The following is a 17,343-nucleotide window of genomic DNA, read 5'->3' as shown; positions in this document are numbered from 1 at the left end:
AAATAAACAAGCAAGCATATTCTGACAAAGAGAATAGGAAGTACAAGTTTTTTTTTCAGAGGAGGGGAGGGGCAAGGAAAATAAGCGGGGGATGTTGGTGGCATTGAGAGGCAGATTTTAAAAATACAAAACACATGGGAAGAAAACAAACTCTTGGTAGATTTGAAGCAGTGCTGCTTCTAAAGGACATGAAAACTGTCCCTGGAGACATATTTCTTTAATGGCAGAGGCAAAGAAATAAAAGAATTCCCTGAAAGCACAAGTTTATTCTAGAAAGCCTTTCTTCCTTAACACGTAATTTCCTGTTAAATAAAGCAGGGATTAAACATTGTAACTGCCATCTTAGAATTCATAATTTCTGGAGATTTTACCTCTTCAGAGGTGGTTTGATGCTGCTTAGCTACTTACTCCTTACAGACTTCTCCAAAAGACATAGAAGAGATGAGCACTAGCAGAATCAGCTCTCTGAAAGAGATATTCTAACACCAAAATGGTAGCTATTTTACACAAGCTAACACTCTCCAGTATCAGGACAGAGAAGCTTGCAGCATATAGAACTATTATTTCCTGCAGTTATTGCTACTCATGGCTGCTACGGATGCTCACAATGTCCTTGACAGCTCACTTCAGGCACACAATCTTATATCTCACCTTAAGACGCAAAAGGAGTGGAAGAAGAACCCATTGATAATGTAAATGCCATTCAAGGCTTACACAGAATATTTGCTTGAATCTTGTCTGCTTGTGAGAGAGAGTCTCTGCTTACTGAAAGCTTACTCAAAATCGCTGAATGAGATAAGCACTGATCAGAAACATTTTTAACGAGTTTAAATATTTATCTGCATTTATACGTACAAGATAATATTGCAAGGGACATCTAGATGTGAGAAAATTGAAACCAAGATAAAATATTCAACTATTTCCCTTATAGCCAGAGGTTTAAGTTCAGTAAGAATTATCCAGAGAAGGCTTATCTTCTCCACACATAACTAACTTTAAACATGGCCTTACTTGGGATGGGGAAGGGGCAGAGAAGAAGGGGAAATGGACAGAGGTCTCCCTCCAGACTTAATTGCCTTCTGATACATAGTGGGGAAGAAACTGCACATAGGAAAAACGTATGGCATACTGAGATAGTAGACTCATGTAGCCAGAAGAGGTGCAATGTATGATTTAACAAAGCCAGATGAGATGTGCTCTTATCTTCTTCTAGTCACCTGCTAGCATTCCCCCTAGAGAGTACAAGGCAGGGAGAAAGACTGTTGCTTACTAACTCCTAAAATAGACTTCTTCCACAGACTACATGGTGACTACATGGTGAAAAGCAACACAGACGTTTGAAACGTACATTGTTTCTAAAGAAACATCTAGGCTGTGAATGAATGTGAAACTGTGATTAAAAAGCCAAACGGCTCAAAATATAGCCTGAAGCTTCCCTGATGACTAATGCCCATCATTTCATCTTTCTTAGCAGTTTTTCAGAAACATGTCATGAAAACAAAGAGAGGTCAAAGCTTTGGAAGTGATGTCTGATGCACGTACAAGATATATTTCCCCTTTGACCAGTATTCCAGAAAGAGCAGGCACTAGCAGTACTCTGTTTCATCCTCTGGCAAGACTTAAAAGCCACAGAGCTTTTCCTGTTCACTGCAAGTTGCTACAGTGACTGTTTGCAATTTTGCAAATGGTAAGTTGCAAGAAACAGTTTGCAATTTTACCCGCTTTGACTTGCTTTCCCAAGGAAAGTGCTGTCCTAGTTGCAATCTTTCTGTTCTGACACTCCAGTTGATCTACTGGTACAATCTAGGAATTCTGATCAGTACCTAAGTACCTTAATGAAGACTAACCACCATCTGTTTGATTTGTAGACATGAAAGATGGTTTACATTTGCTGTTCAGCTCTGAAGACAAAATAGTTTAATTTAGAATTCTGCCTCCACATGAGTAGTACAAGGAAGCTGCTCAGTTGTCAACACATCCAGTCACAGATTTTGCTTTTCACAATCCAAGGCTTTGCATGAAGTTATACACAGCTGACTTGCTATCACAGAAGAAGTGACACGGATACGAACACTGGAATTACTAGTAAAATATTTCACCTTATCCCCCTCGCCCTATCATCCCTTACTCGTTGAGTTAGCTCAGCAACTGATTGATGGAAGGAACAACTAGTACCTAGAATCTGCAAGACTTCAAATACTCTATGCTGACCTGTTCAGCTGCTAATACTCAGTACCTTGCACTTGTTTGCAGATTTGTCTACAATTACTATACTATTCAGTCAAACCCCACAGATACTGATTCGTTATGGAAAGTCCTCTTACAGAGTAATCTGTTAGTAATGCAGTATTGTTTCTTTCCCCTTTAATAATGCTTCTATCTAACAGTACAGAACATGAAGTGTTTTTTTTTAATAGACACAGCTACTGATAATATGCTTTAAAATATACAGTCTATCAAGTCATCACTCAGAGGTATTTGCGCTTAAACAGATATCTAACAACAGCAAACAAATCTGCCTAGCATTCAGCAAAGCATCATTAAGAACAAAACTTACTGTTCTGGACAGCAAACCACAGTCACGCAAACGCCGTAAATCAGTTCTCCCCTTCTTGCAACAGAAGTATCACAAATCATGAAGACTTATAGAAGTTCATTCCAGTCATAATCTTGATGCATACAAATGAGTTAACACTTTCTTGTAAGTTTTCCAGTTACACTCTTATTTTCCAATATGCATCTTTAAACCACTAACCAATCTGCTTGCAAACACTTCCAATGCACAAAACCACACCCAAAGGGACAATGGCATAAAGCTGCGGTCTTTTGCTGGGTGTTTTGTTCTTTTTTCAAAAAAGAAAGATACAGAATTTTTTATTTTTTAAGAAAAAAAAAAGTTGTAGGGAGAGGCTGCCTGTTGATAAGCTCTATATTCTACCATGATGCCAAGTTTTCTCAGTGCTGGTGCATTTCACAACCAAACAAAAGGGTAATAATAAGTGCTAGCTGGCCTAACATACAAAAGCAATGGTGTACCTGAAATACACCACATTTTTTCCCTTTGTCTCCCTCTTGCCTATTTCAATTGAGACAGCAGCACAGACACCTTCTAGCCCACCTCAGGCTGCATTACAGCCATGACAACTGCTGCAGGACTTGCTGAGGAAAAGCTCAAGAGGGCTCAGCTATGCCATCACACTTTTCTGCTTTGCAGCCCACCCCAGCCATGTGCAACTGTTTAACAGACCATACAAGAGCTACAACAGCATAACAGCCACAAAACCTACTGCTTCTTCACCTAGGTTTTCAAACTACCCATCCTGCAGAAAATGAATGCAGAACTCAAAGCAAGCCCAGAGTTCCTCCAGGCAAGTTTCCCTATTTCCCCCTAGTTTGCCTGGTTTGTTCTCAATTGCTAGTCAGACCTACAACAGTACCAGTTTTGCATGCCTATATCCTGCTTCATAAAACCAAGCTGTATTCTTCCTCTTCCACTCCCAAGCCACCAGCATGTGAAATTGAGTAAGGCAGAATCAAGAGCAAGCTCAGATGAAGACTGCTTCCATGCTAGTTTTGTGCACATTGGTACTGCTCAAGAAATTCTGTCACAGTAGCACAACACAGTCCATCAGCAAGCATAAACACACTGTAGGCTTCCTAGGTCTTTGCTTGGGTAGGGATGACAGAAAGAAATGATCATATCAGCACACCAACACACACCAAAACAGACAAGACTTACCTGACCCCATCCAGAAAAGCAGGCTGCTAGTGCAGAAAACAGCCTCTAATAGTTCAAACAACCTGAGTAGTAATGAACCACTAAGTTTGCATAGGCATTTCAGCTCCTCCAAAACAGCACCTTAAAGCAAAGTTCTTCGCAGACAGAAACAAGAGAAGGAGAGAAGCTGTATGTTGTTGTCAGCCTACATAAAACGCATAGAGCACAAAAGAAGTTCTGTTTCTGGCCACTTACCACTGAAGTTTTAAGCTCGTTTTATGACACTGTTGTGAAACCATATTAAAACGCTTGTAAACTGATGTGGCAGGAGGTTCAGTCTCTGTGGCAAGCACAGAACAGGCTGAATCTTCGAATCTTTGGCAGGTACACACGCCCTAACAAAAGCCCTGAGAAAGACCTGATCAAAGCCTGCAGAAGCTTCTCCCCATGGATAAAAACCCAGGAGAGTTTCCCACATGCATAATTCTTGTCCTACCTATGTGATGGAGGTCAGCAGGTACAAGGGCAAGGACGTTGGGTCCTGAGCCCTTGGGGTCTACAAGACCATGTCTGACCACAGCTCAGGTTTGACCAGGGTATAAATGGAGCCCTGCTGGAGAGTCATTTGGAACCATTCCTTCTCAGAGCAGGAGGCCTGCATTAGGGGACTCCCCTCTTGAGTGAGCATGCTGTCCCAGGAAACTCCTTGAGGTTGGGAGCCCTCTCTTTCTTAGGTGAGGCATTTTGGATCATTGGCCATAAAATTTAAGAGCCAGCAGTGAAGTGACAAAACTATGTGACATCCAGAATCAGTAGTTCATGTTGGTGAAGTTTTAATTGAGTTTGAACAATAAATTTTGGTTAGCCTCAATTTATTGGTTCTGTGTCAGACTCTCATTTATTTTCAAGGATAAGAAAAATCTCCTCTGGTTTGGGTTATGAAACAAAACAAAGATGCAAGAGAAACTATAGCCACCATATTACAGCTGTTGTCAGAAACCTTTACTTAAGGTTTTAGTCATGTTTTGCCACTAGAGACTTTCAGATTTTGGATGCAAAGTCAGCAGGCAAAAAATTCTATCCATTTACTAGCAGACTAGGCACAATGAAGATGACAAAATATCACAGTTGAAAGGGTGTCTTGGTCCTTCCAAGAAGTGTTATGTTTGTTTCATCACATGTTTAACTAATACTTACTGTACCGCCTTACAGAATCGTAGAATAGTTAGGGTTGGAAAGGACCTTAAGATCATACAGCTCAAACCACCCTGCCATGAGCAGGGATGCCTCATACTAAACCATGTTGCCCAAGGGTCTGTCCAACCTGGCCTTGAACAGCACCAGGGATGAAGCATTCACCACTTCTTTGGGCAACCTGTTCCACTGCCTTAACACCTTCACAGTAAAGAACTTCCTTATATCTACCCAGAACTTCCCCTGTTTAAGTTTGAACCCGTTACCCCTTGTCCTGTTGCTACATACAGTCGTCCCTCATGAAGAGCCCCTCCCCAGCATCCTTATAGGCCCCTTTCAGATACTGGAAGGCTGCTATGAGGTCTCCACACAGCCTTCTCCTCTCCAGGCTGAACAGCCCCAACTTTCTCAGCCTGTCTTCATACGAGAGGTGCTCCAGCTCCCTGATCACCCTCGTGGCCCTCCTCTGGACTTGTTCCAACAGCTCCATGTCCTTTTTATGTTGAGGACACCAGAACTGCACACAGTGCTGCAAGTGGGATCTCATGAGAGCAAACAGGCAGGATCACCTCCTTCGACCTGCTGGTCATGTTTCTTTTGATGCAGTCCAGGATACAGTTGGTTTTCTGAGCTGCAAGCACATACTGAAGCTGGCTCACATTAAGTTTCTCATTAAGCAACACCCCCAAGTCCTTATTGGAGCTTATTTAATTTTTTGTGCTGCACAGAGAAAAAAACAAACTGATTGGAGAAAGAGAAAATATACTATCAAAAGGTTGATTGAGAAAGTACTCCTGAGAAAAAAACCCAACATACATATCTTCCCAAGCTGCTGATTCTTCATATAACAAATCCCTTCTATTCCGTTTCTGAACAATATTGCAGAAGAACAACAGGACTGGGACCAATTTTGGAAGATTGATGGCTGAACTGGTAAGTCTGCAAGATGTACCACTAATCTCCTCCTCTCTGTAAAGTGGCTCTGACTCCTCTCAGTCGGAACCAAAAGCAAGTTTACAGCAGTCCCTTCCTTTTACATGCAGACCACAGTGGTATCATTCACCTATACTTCCATCACATCTCCTGCTGAAAAGCACCCAGAATTCCTGCCAACAGAGTCCACACATGCACATACAGCCCCAGTCCAGCCTGCAAGCTCACCTGCCCAGGCTCTGCTCCTTCATCCCAAGGAGGGATAGCAAACAGCTGTTAGGAATCATTCTTCCTGCTGCAACAGCACGCTTTCAGAATGCATATCCCCTATCCAGTCCAGAAACTGGTAAGTTTATGGATGAGGTTCTGCTCAAGCTGTATTTCAGCAGGTTGCTTCTTTATGCCTCTCAAAGCACCTGTCCAGTCTTTCTAGTAATTAAGTTCAGGAAGACAGGTACTGAGAGCACACTGAATGGTGGCAAAGCTGGAAATTGACTGAGACCAAACATGGATTTCCATAAGCCAGCCTGGGCTATCCTGATTGTCACAGCCATTTCTCACTTTCACAAAACAGCTACAAACTAAGCGTGGGGACACAAGACAAATTATGTTAAAAAAGATATTGCTTGCATTAGGAAAGTAGATAGGTTTTGCTTAAGTAACCCTCCTGATCAAAGCAGTTTGAAACTTTCTGCTTCTTTGTCATCACAATGCAGAGAGTTCTTCCAAAGGGGAGGCATTCTGAGCTCAGTGGCTTCTCTTTCTCAACCATCCAAGCATTCCATTCCTTCACTTTGATTTTTGTGGAAAAACATACACCAGATTTACTAGACACTGAGCAACTAAACTGCATGAAGTAAGTTACATTCCTTCCAAATGCAACTTCACCTAGTCTATTACCATACTAACCTACCTTTCAAAGTTCTGGACATCCTGTTCCCATTATTTTGGGTGTAACTTGTGTCTTAATGAGACGAAGCAACAAGAAACTGAAAAAAGCCTCAATTTATATTCAGGCTTGTGATTCAAATTTCTCCATTTAGTCCATTTCCAGACTACATCAAGTCTGGAGCAAGACGAAGATGCTGAAACAGGGTGGTGGGCTGGTGAAGTCATGTAAATCTTCACTTAAACCCATTCTGAACAGTATGTTTTTACACTGAACCTAAGGAACAAAATTCTGTGCTTGCAACTGATGCACTGAGTGGCAGGACATAGATATTATCTCTTTCTATTCCAAATTCAGATGGGGTTATGGTTACTTTTTCAGGAAAAGGCTGATTTTACAGTTACCCAGTTGTGCAGAGTGGAGAAGAAATGCTCGTGTTCTATTTTCACTCATTTGTAAGAGGGTATGCACTATCCAGAGCAGTTAGCACTGCCCTAATGTTAAACATTAGAGAGAATGCCTAAATTATTGTAGGGGAGGAGAAAGATTTAAACATAGATGAATGATATTCATTTTATGGACAACTGGTTTCCACCCTTAGTTGTGCAGCTAGTTATAGCAACCACAACACACCACAGTCTCTCCCAACATAAGAAATGAGACTCTATGCATTCTGGCCTTATCTCCTCACGCTCACTGATGAGGTGCAAAGTGCCCCATGAATAGAAAGAGAAGTACTGATAATCCTGGCAACTCAGCATGGATCTGAAGTGATGCAGCTTCTCAGCACATATGAGATCTATTGCTTCACTCAGAGAGAAGGTAAGGGCTTATGTGAATGCAGATTCAGCATTATTTCAAACATGCCTCGATTCATGTACATCAGACCTAATGCAAAGGAAGAAGTCCTCTTCTATAATTGTCTGCAGACAACTTTTTTTCTTTTAAGTCATTATTGAATGAAACTTCTCTCCAAATTTCTAATGAAGGAAGAAACAACTTGAAATAGATGCTGAAGCCCAGGAGATTTTTAACTAACATTATATCTAGCATTTTTTAAAAAAGGTGCACAGCTGTTCAGAACATATGTTCTCGCTTCTATTGGGCTGCAAGGAATTCTGCACTACAATCAGGCTAGCAACAGGTGAGGGCCAAGCTCTACAAACTCACACAGTAACACTAGCAGTATGCTCCAAATGGTGAGTATGCTCAGGATGCAGCCATCTCCTTTGTCATGTCTAGGAATAGCTCCCAAGATTTTAAGTGCAGTCCTTTAAAAAACTCCCAACATGTAAAAAGCCATCCTATAACCAGCCACAAGCTTACTTCTCTGTGTTACTACTGAACTTTAGCTCTCATCCAGTGGCTCTCCACACTGCAAACAACAAGTTGAGAGCACATTAAGATGGCAAAAGCATAAGAAAGACAGAATGAAGGATAGGTCATTGTATATAGAACGAACCTTTTGCTTGTAACCAAGCGACCTGGACCCCAGGTGTACTCTATAACAATGATAAGCAAGAGAACTTTTCAGTTAATGTTTAGGGAAAACAGAACCAACTAAGGAGGTGGCAAATGGACAACAAGGCTGGCCAACTCCAAAGTTCAGCCAAAGGATGAAGTGATGAAGAGGAAGTTGATGAAGAAACGACCACCAGGGGTCCCAAAGACAACTACAACATCAGTGTGTGCATGTGGGAAGAATTTTTTAGAGATATGATGTAAGGCATAAGCAACTTCATGAATATGCATATAATGTAATGAATATGTTTGTTTAATGATTATATAGTCACAGCTTGTTTGGTGCTCGAGCAGGACATGCTTGGAGGAGCTATCCCACGTGTCTCCCGGTGCCTCAATAAAGAATACCTGCTTGTCAACTTAAACTTTGTTGGCGAGTTCTTAAGAGTTTTTCTATGAATCAACATACATATCTAGTTTTCAAAGAGTAAAGAGTTACCTTGCACTTTTCCCCATATTTTTTAAAGAAAAAAAAATAAATCTTGTTCTCCTAGAATGACCAGCATATAGCCTTATTCACACCATTTGGTAACAGGACAATGAACATGAGAGTTTTAGCCAGGAACCCACAATACCATATGAGATGGATTGATGATGGATAAATTCCCATTCTGCGTTGATTTCTAGTCATGGCAAGCCTAGTGTTAGATTCTTAAATAGAATATAGAATTGAAACACACAAAAATGCAGGAACAAGAGAAGAAGATTATTTTGAAAACCATGCCAGCTGTTGAGCTTAGTGAGCACAAACACTGCCTCTTCTGTGCTGGTTACAGCTATTTGCCATGTTCAGACAGCAAACCTTGATCAGTCACTACAGTGCTTAAAGATCACAGGTGGCATGCTAGGCTCAGTGACCTTCAATAGGCCAAAAACATTTTTTCTAAATATCCCATGCTGTACGTGCTAATCTATGCAGCCTAATATTTATAAAGGTAATTAGCATTGCTCTTTTCACATCGCAGTGGTAAACTAGGCACCAACAAGCAATATGCCAGAAGCCACATGGAAAAGGATTTTACAAAACTGACTCACCACCATGGTGCTGTAGTGACTATCCAGATGAAGTTACATGTCTGAACAAAAAACAGCTTCTCTAGTTACAAGGCAAACTGACACCAAGACCTTTTGAAGTAGGTGCAGGCTCATGGGAATGCTGTTTTCCCCACACTCCCAGCATTTCTGTGATAGCTTGAAGCAAGACAAAGCTACTGCTCCCAGCATGTCCATGGGGAGCTCCCAGTTAAGGCAGATGTACTGCTTTTGCTAGGCTGCCAGTCACGCATTGGAGATTTCATCATGATTCAGGCACAGACTCTTACTGCAGTCCCTAGAAAGAAACAGTAAAGTGCAGAAAGGCGTTTTCTCTTCTAGCACTGCTTGCTCCTAAAGAGAAGTCTTAGTTTTCTGCATCCAGCAGGCAAAGCACAAAATCCCTAAATGTGAGGGAATTAATCTTGCTCACCAGTGTTCTACTGCATAGGCAGGATGAAGTTTATAGAGACAGAATGATAATTACACAGAAAAAGAAGAAAGAAAGGAGGATGCTAATGCTGTGAGACTTTGAACAAAGCTGTGAAATTCCCTTTGGAATTCTCTCCAATATCCTCCTTGCTTAACCTCAAAAAAGCTATTGTTGATAGAATCTTCATATTTATTAAGAACCATCTGGATGGAGGCTCTGCCCTTCCTCCTTGAGCACTTCTTTTAGTTTATGTTCACTTTTGGTGATAGTGCAGATATGTCATCACCCAAGTTGATGAATGCATTGAACAACAGAAAGGACTATGATCCAAATGCTCTAGAGCATCCCTAGAAATAATTTCCGGCTCTTCAGGTCCAGCACACAGATCCCTCTAGTGTACCAGTCTTGCTTCTCAGACTAAAGCCAAAACATGGCTTTGTACCAGCTACTAGGAAGAAAAATAACCCTGTCCCAGTTGAAACCAGGACAACCAGTCTCTTGCTCCCGGAGCATGTACCTAAACTCATTTGTTCAGTCTGTCTTACATAGACCAGGTGTCCTGGGTTCAGCAGTAGCAGTCATTTTTCTCCTTCTGGGTAGCTGGTGCAGTGCAGTGTTTTGACTTTCAGCTCGGGAACAGAGCTGATAACAATGATGTTTTGATTTGGCCAAGGACTTTGTGAGCCTCATGCTCTGCCAGGGAGGAGGGGAAGCCAGGAGGAAGCAGAGACAGGACACCTGACCCAAACTGACCAAAGAGGTATTCCATACCACAGCACGTCATGCCCAGGAGGTAACTGGGAGTTAGCCGGAAGGGCTGGGAGTCTGCAGGGTTGGAGGAGCTATCAGTCGGTGCTTGGTTGGGCCGTGTGTGTGAGTTATCGGTTGGCTGGTGGTGAGGTGATGTATTCTCTTCCCTTGCTATTTCCTTTATCATTATTATTATTGGTGGTAGCAGTAGTGATTTGTGTTATACCTTAGTTATTAAACTGTTCTTATCTCAACTCGTAGGAGTTGCATTCTTTTTGACTCTCCATCCCTCCAGGAGTAGGGGGAGGTCAAGAAGGGAGGGGAAGTGAGTGAACAAGTTGTCTGGTTTGGTTTAAACCACGACACCAGGCTTGTAAGAAGAAGGCTGTCTTGATTTGGTATTTGATTGCATATGTTTCATGCAGTCTGTGAACTTCACTTTATTCCTTCTGAGAGGAGCTGTGGAAGAGCTGTGCCAACACAGTGTTATGGGTACTACCACTCTGGCCTGACAGTATCTCAGTTGTTCACTTCTGTTCAAATGCGGCATCTCCAGCCACTGCTCCTCTGGGAATCTCTCCCAGGTATGATGTATTTCCTATACCTAATCCAAGCAATGATGCTCGGTTACACACTTGGCAACAGGGCTGTTTCTGTGACAGGCCACATGTTATCGCCTCAGCTATTGCATCAGCTACAGACTGGTGCTAGGGGAAAAAAAAGAACTGAAAGCTTGCATAAGAAAGCAGTGGAAACACATTACTTAGAACACACTTGGACGGACAGTCTAGCTCTTGCAAAGAGCAACGGGGATTTATACTGCGGGTCTGAGAGAGAACAGTCCTTCCAGCAAATAGGCTGGTGATAAGGCAAAGAGGTAACACACTTCCTGTGGATCTGGGTGCACACCCAGCCAAGATGAGACTCGCACTGCACCAAGAACTGAATTCCCAGGGATTTTCTCTGCATCTCCAGAGCAGACTTCCTGAAGACAGGGCAGACATTTATGAATATCATCACTGTCCAGCAGATGCGCTTGGCTGCTAGGAGATGACAGCTTCTTGTAAACATGCGTTCATTCTCAATATGCTCTACCTTACCCTCAGGTCAAGCGTTTCCTCAAAAAGCCTTTCCAAACCTTGGTACAAAGGTTGCTTTCTTTCATTTAACATAACCACAAATTCAGGAAAAGAGTGTATTTTATGGACACTATCAGGAGAAGAAACTTCAAGCCTGAGTAAACCTAACCTAATTCTAACCACAGACAGCATGGAATCATATGGATCAATAGTTTATTTAAATAATCAAGTCAAAGGCTTTTTTTTGTTGTGGTTTTCTTTTTTGTGTGTGTTTTTTTTTTTTTTTTAATTAAGCATCAGCTGAGAGCCAACTGCATGACAAGTGCAAACCCACAGAGCTTTCAGGGGAAAAGAATAAGTTTTGAATGAACACACTTATTTCAGACATCACACGTTTCTACTCAGGTGTAAGCTTAGCTTCTCAAATCAAATTAATAGGGTCTTATTTCATATGGACATTTGCTTTTGCCTAATCCTTGACTAACTCAAGGAGAATGCAGCAAATACAAGAACTTTAGGCTCCTATTTCAAACTAGCCCTTACATCTGGTTTCCAGAGTTGATCAAGAATTACAGTACATTGGTAAACAAGGAATAACTGACAAAAAGCTGCTTTGCTTTCTCTCTCTCCTAAAATGCATTCTGCTGAAGTATGCAGATTCCCCCTGTCCAGGATTAAGCCGTGTGAAGTACATTCAGAAGGGCTTCATGAGATTAGTTAAACTAAATGGATAGCATATAACATTCTTATGTTCATCAGACAGCACAGCTAACAAACAAACACAACAAACAGCCGTAAACATTTTGAGGCCAATCAAATTGCAGTCCAAAGGTCTTCCTTAGAAATAATAAATACATAACTGTCGTGGTTTAAACCCAGTCAGGTAATTCGTTCGCTCACTTCCCCCCCTTTCTTGCCCTCCCCCTGCTCCCGGAGGGACAGAGAGGAGAATTGAAAAGAATGCAACTCCCACGGGTTGAGATAAGAACAGTTTAGTAACTAAGGTACAACACAAATCACTACTGCTACCACCAATGATAATAATGATAAAGGAAATAACAAGGGAAGAGAATACATCACCTCAGCACCAGCCGACCGATAACTCCTCCAACCCTGCAGTCTCTCAGCCCTTCCGGCTAACTCCCCGTTACCTCCCGGGCATGACGTGCTGTGGTATGGAATACCTCTTTGGTCAGTTTGGGTCAGGTGTCCTGTCTCTGCTTCCTCCTGGCTTCCCCTCCTCCCTGGCAGAGCATGAGGCTCACAAAGTCCTTGGCCAAACCAAAACATCCTTGTTATCAGCTCTGTTCCCGAGCTGAAAGTCAAAACACTGCACTGCACCAGCTACCAAGAAGGAGAAAAATGACTGCTACTGCTGAAACCAGGACAATAACATAACTCACATGGGAAATATAAACTGAACCTTCAAAAACTCTCCAAAAAGATGCCTTTGAATTTTCATTTGTCAAGTAAAATACAAAGGCAACATCCATGCAATTAAAAGCAAACATAAAACCACGTTTGAATATAATGGAATATAACCTAACCTCAGCAAGGTTTATGGAAAGACTTTCTCTATTTCTACCAGCATTAGGACAAGATGACTGGAAACCAAAAACCTAGATCTCAAAACATTGAAGATCTTCAGGAAGATTTCAGCTACTGGCTTAATCAAATGCATATTCAGAACACTTGCTACATTATACTCAATTAAACCTCAGTTTCAAAAGTGCCCTTAGCATCTTTGCGAGCTCCTCCTATAATAACATACAAAGCAGATATAACAGCTTAATCACTGCACCAAACACCAAGGGTGTCCTACAATTGCAAGCGTACACAAATTTCTGCCCCTTAATTTAGTTGAGATATCTAACACGGTTCACTAAAACATCCTATTCATTATGGCTAATCTTGAAAAGAAGACAGAATAAGCTCCTACCCTAATCACAGGAAGAAAGAAATCAATGCATTGTCAGCTTCATAATTAACATTACAAACTTTCATCACTGCTTTCATCACAACAACATATTGGGACTAGTATTTCCCATAATTGGGTGGATGCCCATCCTTGGGAATGTGAGGGCTGGGTGGGGCTTGGATCAACCTGGTTTAGTGGAAGGTGTCCCTGTCCGTGGCAGGGGGATTGGAATTAGATTATCTTCAAGGTCCCTTCCAACCCAAAACATTGTATGATTCTATTTTTTTTTCTGAGAAATTAGTCAACTAGAATAAACAGATTTATCCCAATGTGAAATAAAAACTCCCAGCTGGTCTGTAAGATACTAAAAACTTCCAAACAATATGTCACTTCCTGTGGCTCCCTTCAGAAATGCTATTTAAGAAAAGAAAAATAGGAACACTTGCATGAAAAAAGGACCTTTGCATCCAACAGCCTCATCTTCCCCCACTGATTAATTTTTTCTGAGGGCAGGAGCTGCCAATAGAAAAGGAAAGCATACAATCACAACTTAAGTGGGCACAAGAGTGACTTTTACCTCATAATGAGAAAAAGAGGACCTGCTGTACAAATCCAGGAAATGCACGCTTGATCTGCATAAAGATGTGTGTCGACTGAGTGAAATAGTCATAAATTAGGAACACATGGCCCCACCCAAAAAATTTACAGACTGCACAGCCAACAAATAGGAAATGGATGAAGATTGTATGAGGAAAATACAGCCACATAATTAATGCCTGGACAAGCAATTCGAACAGTCCAAAGTGCTCCAACAATGCCACTTTTAACCACCTCTTCATGTGACAGAGAAAGAAAGGATGCTACCAAGAAGAGCATTTCAAGGCTCACAGGTACCATAAAGTGTCTCATTTTGGTCCAAAAAAAAAAAAATAAAATTCCATGCGAGAAGTGAGAAAGGAAAGAAGGAATCTACACAAAGATGTAGCTTTGCACCTTCCTTGTCCAACAGAGGGAAAACCAGGAACTCTGAATCTGATCAAGGGGAAAAAAAGGCCATAAGCAAACTGACCAACTTTTTTTTAGCGAACTAACACAATGTCATTCTTTCCGTCATCCCTATCATGTACACAGATGAAAGCCTTGACATTGTCAAGCTGAGCACTACACACTAACTCCCATTGCTCACAGTTTCATCTTTCCACATGACAGTACAAACCATCTATATTCAATAGTGAGGTCCAGAGCAGTATTTCTAGATAACAAGGCACATGCAGGTACACGAAAAGCCTCCACAGTATTTAGTGTTGACTGAGCATCTTCTGAAACATGGTTTTGTGTGCTAAAGAACATTCCTGTTTCACAGCAGCTGTAATATCCATGTGAACTGCCATGATCACATGTTCAGTTGTCTTTTCTTACCAGTCATGATTCTCTGGGCTTCATATGGTTCCATATAGCCAGTATTCTCCCCTTTTCCAATTCTGTTCAACTCACTTTTGGCATCATATGGATCTGAATAGTCATCAGCTATCAATACCTGAAAGACAGGAAAGTAACTGTTATTAGAATCTCCAGTCAGATGGCATTAACACCTTACCAGGAAAAAAAACAACCCAGTTTCACACAGCTACATGCTACGCCATCTTCTAAGCACAGTCTGAGTTCAGAGGACAAATATACAGCTGCTACAAATCAGTTATTAAATGGTGTTGAAGTAGAAGTGTACTCCATACCAGAAACCTCACGAGGCAGACTCTATGTCAAAGGGTTTCTGACTAGCACAAGATATGGAATAACTGGGATGCACAAATTAGAAAGATCCAATCAGTCAGCATATTCAATCCAATGCAACTCTTATCAGAGAAGGTTGCTAATATTCAGGAAAACAAAAACAAACCACACTTTCACTTACTTCACTCCCTGTTTTTAAGTACATCAGCTACAACTGAAGATATTGCTAAAAACTTTCCAAATAAATACTCAAAGGCTACTCTTTTCACTAAATTAATAAAAAGATTTTTAATTCTAGTTGTCAGTTGAAAAGGAACAAGACACGAAGTACACTTCTTGTTTAAACTTAGTTCCTTGAACCCATCTGTGCCATTCTTTCAAGGGAACATTATATTTACCTGTATTTTGTGAACTAGAACAAAAGGTAACAAAAAGAAATTATGTGTCAGAAGAAGAAATTTTCCTGTAGTTTAGAAAATCTTAATCCCTACCCTTCATTATCATAGCCCTCTGACCCCTGCACAATCATTGCATGCTGTGTAAGTCCCACTCATTATGGAGGCTTTTAAATCAGTTGATTAAAGCAACAGGAATCATTCCTCCCTGTTTTTGAAGGGGTAGAGTTAATCTGGGTTTCTAGAAGCTGGTAAGGAGCAGAGCAAAGGAAAAAGTCCTCATATGAGAATTACTGCAGAGCACAGAGATGTTATGTAGGACAGGCAAAAGAGACTGAAGCAGAGAAAGCAGAGGCAGGCCTCAGCACCAGAATACCCACAGAATCATAAAATAATTCAGGTGGGAAAAGACCTCAGGACCCCTCACTCAAAGCAGAGCAAGCCTAAGAGGCTCTGCCCAGAAAGCCTATTCTCTTTAACAGGGATTCTTCACCCAAGATTTTTCCTTTCCCACCAGTTACTTTACATCTTTAGGAGCAGAACTAGTAAGACCAACAGCTTCAATCTTGCCAACTAAGAGCAGGTTGCACATTGCCAGCTAAAACACTGACGCTGCATCTGGTTCTGTCTCCTGCTGCCAGCATATCCCACCACACAGAGCAAAGAGCAGGAGACACACGTACTTCTAGATCAAAAACCTGCACAAAGGCCATGGAGTAAACGAACACTACTGGGAAATGCAGAGATTTCCTTTAATATTAGTGAACAAAACATCTAACACAGTCAGGCCCTGCAACACTGTGACTTTCTACTACTTATTTTTATTATCGAAAAACAAACAAAAAAGAAAAAAAAAAAAACAACCCTAAATAAAAATAAAGGAAAAAGAAAGCCCCCCCAAACCCAACCATCCAAACAAAAAAACACCAAACAACCCAGTTGACCAAAAAAATCCCACATCCCTCACCATAAACTCCCAATCCCTGACTACAGATCACATACAAGCACATCTGAAAGAAGGGACATTTTAGAAGATGCATTTGTTAGGACAGAACTCACAGCTGTTAAGTGTCAGAGCAAGACTTAGCTGCCCTACAGTCACAGGTTAACAGCTGGGACATCAAAGTACCTGGAATTGATGTTTTAACAGTATATTAATTTTGCTTTCCTCCACTCCATGTTTAAATTGACTGAAGTTTCTGTTTGACCTGAAACCACCAGGCTGACCTGGATAATAGTGGGAGGAAAAAAATAATCCTTTCTCTCATTCACTGTCCAAAATTACTGCCTTATTATTGCAAAACCCAGTTAAACCAAAGGAAAAAAGCTCCCTCCCCCATGTCTGGTGACGTATCCCCAAGCAGCAAATCAAGTGACAGCAGCTGCAGACACTTAAGTCAAAGACAACAATGCGTGTCAGGCAGCAGTAATTTCTCCTAGTCATGAGGACAGATTTATGTCCCAAAGTGCTGCAGCTGGAATGCTATCCATTTAGTCTTCTGATGTAATCCTGTCAAGAGCTGCTGGGTGGTAGTATGGGCTCTGTGCTGCTCTCCCACTACAAATGTTGGCAAGTAATACTTGGCAATCCTTAGCATAACTGTACTATAACATGAAACAGAAAAGATTTGAACACTTTTATTCTTATTTCTTCTTCTCCATTTGCCAAAAAAAAATACTAGGAGGAAAATCACACATATATAAATATGCATAATATCTGCATACATAAAATGCTGTCAAACAAGATAAA

At 41.2% G+C, this 17,343-nt stretch overlaps 1 protein-coding gene across 3 annotated transcripts in view; it reads right to left on the bottom strand.

Annotated features, from left to right (window-relative positions):
* SHB (SH2 domain containing adaptor protein B) overlaps window positions 1-17,343 on the bottom strand; it is a 68,285-nt gene that overhangs the window by 36,738 nt on the left and 14,204 nt on the right. For all 3 annotated transcript variants that reach the window (XM_062631736.1, XM_062631738.1, XM_062631737.1), the window contains exon 2: window positions 14,887-15,004. In XM_062631736.1, the coding sequence (XP_062487720.1) occupies window positions 14,887-15,004 (118 nt within the window). The remainder of the gene's footprint in view (window positions 1-14,886; window positions 15,005-17,343) is intronic.

The sequence above is a fragment of the Pezoporus occidentalis genome, unplaced genomic scaffold (assembly GCF_034315485.1).
Source record: "Pezoporus occidentalis ecotype Australia unplaced genomic scaffold, CSIRO_AGI_Poc_V1 ctg372, whole genome shotgun sequence".
NCBI classification, from domain to species: Eukaryota; Metazoa; Chordata; class Aves; order Psittaciformes; family Psittacidae; genus Pezoporus; species Pezoporus occidentalis.
The sequence above is the reverse complement of the archived record's forward strand: the minus strand, read 5'-3'. Positions and strand labels throughout refer to the sequence as shown.